Source organism: Atta colombica, unplaced genomic scaffold (assembly GCF_001594045.1).
Source record: "Atta colombica isolate Treedump-2 unplaced genomic scaffold, Acol1.0 scaffold51, whole genome shotgun sequence".
In the NCBI taxonomy this organism is placed as follows: Eukaryota; Metazoa; Arthropoda; class Insecta; order Hymenoptera; family Formicidae; genus Atta; species Atta colombica.
Genome location: NW_017259541.1, coordinates 224,490 through 230,230, shown reverse-complemented (window position 1 = coordinate 230,230; position 5,741 = coordinate 224,490). Strand labels below are relative to the sequence as shown.

The 5,741-nt window shown below is 33.3% G+C and overlaps 1 protein-coding gene across 1 annotated transcript in view; it reads right to left on the bottom strand.

Annotated features, from left to right (window-relative positions):
* The window catches only part of LOC108691753, a 22,768-nt gene that overhangs the window by 13,113 nt on the left and 3,914 nt on the right, over positions 1 to 5,741 (bottom strand). The window contains exons 2-5 of the mRNA XM_018199636.1: positions 5,224 to 5,309; positions 4,336 to 4,623; positions 3,678 to 3,908; positions 1 to 238 (exon numbers count right to left, since the gene is read on the bottom strand). The exon at positions 1 to 238 is cut by the window's left edge and continues 2 nt beyond it. Coding sequence (XP_018055125.1) covers positions 1 to 238; positions 3,678 to 3,908; positions 4,336 to 4,623; positions 5,224 to 5,309 — 843 coding nt within the window. The remainder of the gene's footprint in view (positions 239 to 3,677; positions 3,909 to 4,335; positions 4,624 to 5,223; positions 5,310 to 5,741) is intronic.

The following is a 5,741-nucleotide window of genomic DNA, read 5'->3' as shown; positions in this document are numbered from 1 at the left end:
GCTTGATACATTGTCATAGTGCAAATAGCTTGAATCGCAAAAATATAAAGAGGTGTAGGGAAATTGTGGTAGCTGAATTGTGGTAAGAAGAAGCTTTTGGCATCTATTCCTTCGCGTATGTTAACAACGAAAGCTCCTGTGATAAAAATAAATATCCTCCAAATTGAAACATATCCTTGTACGACATGCTGACTTGGTTGAAGATCTTCTTTCGCACGGGATAAGAATCGCACTAAACCTATTTTGATTGGAAGATGATTTGTTTTTTCGATATTTCAATATTGATATATCGCGGCATTTTATATTCAATCCAATTGTGCTGTGTAACAATTTCGATTAGCTTGGATTTATTAGAAATTGATTTGATTTATTTCCAATTTATTGAATATAAAATGCCGCGATATATTCAATATTGAAATATCGAAAAAACAACACTCCGTGTAAAAACACCATAAAAAAGTAAGTTATAATGTACATTTATCAAGATAAAACTTACACTCTCTCTCTCTCTCTCTCTCTCTCTCTCTCTCTCTCTCTCTCTCTCTCTCTCTCTCTCATTCACTCACTCACTCACTCACTCACTCCCCCTCGCCCCTTTCTCTCTCTCTCTTTTTTTTATGAGGCAACATATTTGAAATTATTTATATATACAGAGTGTCCGATTTTAACTATAATATAATTTTAATATAATTTTGACTATCTCAAATATCTTTTGGACAGTACATTTTAGAAATAAGTATTTTAGACAAAAGTTTTGACTTCAAGGGGAAGATGATATCGTTGGTTTGATTTTGGATGGTCTTGTCAAGATCAGAACAAGGATAAATTAAAATTTTTTTAATATTGGGAGTACAAATTATTTCGGTCCGTTTCCTTAAAGATAGCTCCAGCTGTTGTGAATGGTTCATAGTGATTTTGGCGGCTTCAGAGAGATTAAATATCTGCTAATAATATTCAGTTTATATCGCTTTGAGTTTCATACAAAAACCTTGATTTTTACTGTGTTTGATGTCGAATTTTGTGTTAACTAAGCAGCATTTGCGGGAGGCTTTGATTTTCTGTTTTAATTGGAAGAAAGGTGCGATTGAAGCCCATCGAATGCTTGTCGAAGTTTATGATGACACTGCTCCAACTGATAAATCATATAGAGAATAATTTCGACATTTCAAGGATGGAGATTTCAGCATTGAAGACAAGCCTCGCTCTGGATAGCCAAAAAAATTCGAAGACAAAGAATTAGAGACATTACTCGAAGAAGATCAGAGTCAAACGCAAGAGGAACTTGCAGAATCATTGGGAATAATTCAACAAGCCGTCTGTATGATTGAGAGCCATGGGAATGATTCAAAAACAAGGAAATTGGGTGCCTTATGAACTGAAACCGAGAGACGTTGAAAGGCAATTTTTCACTTGCGAACAGCTGATTTAAAGACAACAGAGAAAAGATTTTTTGCATCGGATTTTTGTGACTGGAGAAGTGGATATTCTACGACAACCCCAAGAAGAAAAAATACTACTAAGCCTGGTCCATCGACCTCAACATCAACACTATGACCGAATATTCATGGTTTGAAGATCATGCTCTGTATCTGGTGGGACCAAAATGGTTTTGTTTACTATGAGCTGCTGAAACTTGGCGATTCCATTACGGGCGATCGGTATCGGCTACAATTGATTCGTTTGAGCCGTGCATTGCGAGAAAAACGGCTGGAATACAAGTAAAGACATGATAAAGTTATTCTTCTTCATGACAACGCTCGGCCTCATGTCGTTAAAGCCGTAAAAAAATATTTGGAAACGTTCAAATGAAATGTTTTACCGCACTCGCCGTATTGCTCCTTCTGATTACTGGTTGTTCCGAAGGATGCAAGTCACCAGTTCACTTCTTTTGCAGAAATCGAAAATTGGCTTCAAAATTGGATCGCCTCCAAAGACGAGTCATTTTTTCGAGATGGAATTCGAAAATTGCCTGAGAGATGGGAAAAAGTAGTAGGCAGCGATGGACAATACTTTAATTGATCTGTTCATTCATTTTGTTTTGAAATAAATGCACAAAAAAACAGACCGAACTAATTTGTACTCCTAATAGAATCCTCTATTTTTTGATACATATTCTTAGCACACCTAGAGAGCTTTCCAAAACACTATAATAAAATATTTTTTCATAAAACTACTTTTTGAGTTATAAGGCTTAAAAGTCGCAGTATCGCCGGCATTAGCATTACTCAAAATGATCAAACGATGATTAAAATCTTTTGAATGTTGTTCAAATCTTATGACCTTGATGAACATTTGTTAAGATCAAAACCATTGAGAGGTGGTGATTGTTCCTCTTATTTTCACTTTTACATAAAAATGAATTTTTAATGCAAAAATGAAAATCTTGATCTTAACAAATATTATCAAGTTCATGACACTGAACAACATTCAAAAAGTTTTATCCATCGTTTGGACACCTTGAATAATATACTAATACTGCCGGCGATGCTCTCTAGATATGCTACAAGAATATGTATTAAAAACTGGAGAATTTTATTTAAAAAATTTAAAATATCCTTGTTCTGGTGGTCAATTAAAATGGGACATCCTGTATATAAAGATTATGCATTTCGCGAGTTTTCTCCGTGTCCAGATCCATTCTTGGAATACCAACGTTTCATGAATCTTGCAGTCCACTTCATCAGGGCGAAGAGCAGCCTGATTCTGAGCTGTTCCTTCGAGTCGTTCCTTTTATATATTATGCTTCTGTAGTGGTGAAGTAGAGGGAAAATAGAGAATTGTGAGTGGGGGGAGATATGGGGGAAATCGGTCAGTCTTCAATAATCAGGAAATAGTTTTCCATATTTTATTTATATTGTAGCCATTATCTCTATTTAGATTGTTAGGATGTTTTCTCTATGGCTTCTCTATACTTTCTTGGAAAATATGATGTAATGTTGGCTATTGTAATTATTTTATCAAACAAAATTTGATAGACTATTTCGATGTTCTGATAATGCTGATTGCCTGATGTGTTTTAACCTGACATCACGTTGGTGTTCTTTTATCCGTAGGTTGATCATTCTCTCAGTTTCTCCAATGTATACTTGCCCGTAGGAATAAGGTATTTTGTATACTCTTGCAGAGCTGTGTGGAGGTCTCTGTGAGAGATCTTTGATCTTTAGGATTTCTTAAGATTTTTCCTATCTTTTTGGGTAGTTTAAAGATAGTTCGGATATTAAGTTTGTTTAATATTCAGCCAATCCGATTGTTTCTTTGACATATGGGAGAATGGATAGGATCCTTTCGTCCGATTGTGTGCCAGAGATTGTTGTCTATTTGCATGTTTATTGATTGTTTTGATTATGTCCTTTTGTCCATTATTCTACATCGAAACTTACAAGCAGGTTTGTGGAACGTGGTCGGATTTTTTGGATCTTTTGTATGAAGTCCGAATTGAGTTAATTATGTGTGGCCTTAGGCCATCAAGTATACACAAAACCAACACACACAGATAGATACCTACACTGCCGAGTCACACCACTCAGCACAAAAACAGAGAAAACCCGCGAAACGCATAATCTTTATATACAATAGAAAGCCTGTGGAAGTCTCAAAAATATTATCAAATACTCTCTGTGTGTGTGTGTGTGTGTGTGTGTGTGTGTGTGCACGTGGCGTGTGTGCTCGGTACGTACCAACGTTGCTGTGAGACGATACAAAGTTGCTCCACCAGCGACTTGAGCACAACGCAAGAGCAACAGGAATAATCCACATCAATGTTTTATCGATGTCGTGCTCGATAGTAAGAATCAAGGGCCACAACATGCCACTGATTTGGGCAATCAATGCCAGTGCATCAAAAATTTTTAGTAATCTTAATTTAATTGCTGATATATTACGGCTCTCTTCATTTCGTGAAAGTAGATCTAGTAAATATTAACAATTTAAGTTGTATTTAATGTATTATTTGTATGACAACTAAAATTTGAAATGAAATGATGAAGGAAATGAAAATTTGAAAATTTGGAATGATATGATATGTAGTAGAAACAAAAGTTTTTACCGTTGTAAATTTTAATAGTGTCGATAACTAGCGTAGATAAGTTAAGCAAAATGTTTCAAAATTGAAAATGTCGAGAAGATGATTGTTATTGAAACCTTCTAATTTTTAGAGCCTTATATTCATAATCAGATCTTATATTTAAGACGGTCTTAAGTACAGTCTTAAGATGTCATGAACCAATCAGAAAGCCATATTATTATTTTAGGATATTACTTAAGATAATCTTAAAATAATAATCGACTATAAATAATCCTGGCCCAGGACTTCGTAAATTAATTATGCGTACTTACTCAACAATCCTGGTACGAAACATAGGCAACAGAAGATCGCGGCACCTTGCACTACACCAATTTCTGGTAGAATGATAAAAGTTAACAATACTAAACCGAGCGTGTGAAGAGTATCTATCAAGATCATGAGTAAAACATTCCGTTTCTTTGGCATTCTTGATTTTCTTTTGAATAGATAGTGCCACAAAGTATTTAACATCCCGATGCATTCCGGTATGAGATATATGAAAATCAAACACCACGTCCATTTTATACGGCTATCTTGCGTATATTCGGTAAAAAGTTCTTCTAAGGAAGAATTCAAGAATTTTAGAGTAGAAAGAATATATCCGATAAGAGGGAAAGATTACTTCCTTCTCTCTCCTCATAAAGTAATTAACGTAATATAATTAATAATAAAATGTAATTTTTTATATTAATTAACGTTATTACTAATAACGTGATAAATAAGCGATAAGGTAATCTTCAAAATGATGTGTCCTCGATATTATACATTTATATTATAAATTTTTGTAAACTATCTTTTCAACTTGATTCAGCAAGAAATCTTCAGCAGGATTCTTTTAACTATTATCTGTTACTATTCAATCCTTTCAATTATAAATATCAATTTCCATACCTTTAGAATTAATTGTTTTCATTTAATTTAACTTTTTAATTGAATTCGATTTAATATTTTAGTAAAACTTTGATAATTGTTTGAAATCCTATATTTTAACATTTCATACGTGCACAATCTGCAAATGTTTTAAAAATTTTAAAACTTATACAAGGCTAAATTTGAAAAATTCTACACTTTTGGATAAAAGGAATGCAAATATTCGCATTTTTCAATTTGTCTTGTTACGAAAATTTTCAATTTAAACGCTCTTTAAATTAAAATTTTACCTTCATTATGATTACAAAAGGGTAATGATTGATTCTTCCGTAATTGCGCGGTGGCCAATAGAACAAATAATTTAGATACGATACCGCTACAAAAAACGATAGCAAATAACAATCCATAAATGAATATCTTTAGGATCCAAATGATAATCTCGAAAAATCTATTACTTTGCATAGATCCACTTTCTGATGAAGGAGGATAACATTCGAACACATCCCATGATGGAACGTCCTGCAAACTGAAAAGCATGAGATCTAAGCTCAGTATTTTCAGCATTTTATTTACTATTTATTTACTATTATCTCATCTTTTATATTTGTTTTCTTATTCTGTTTTAGACTTTCCTACATTTCTTACATTTTGCAGTTAATACACTTGTATTTTGCAAAAAAAAGTCACTTTCACGAAAATAAAACAATATTTATTCATTGTCACTTCAAATCTTCAATCTGCTCTTTCATAGAGTATAAAATTACACCTAATTTAATAGATGATTTCGAGAAGAAAATGCTGTATATAT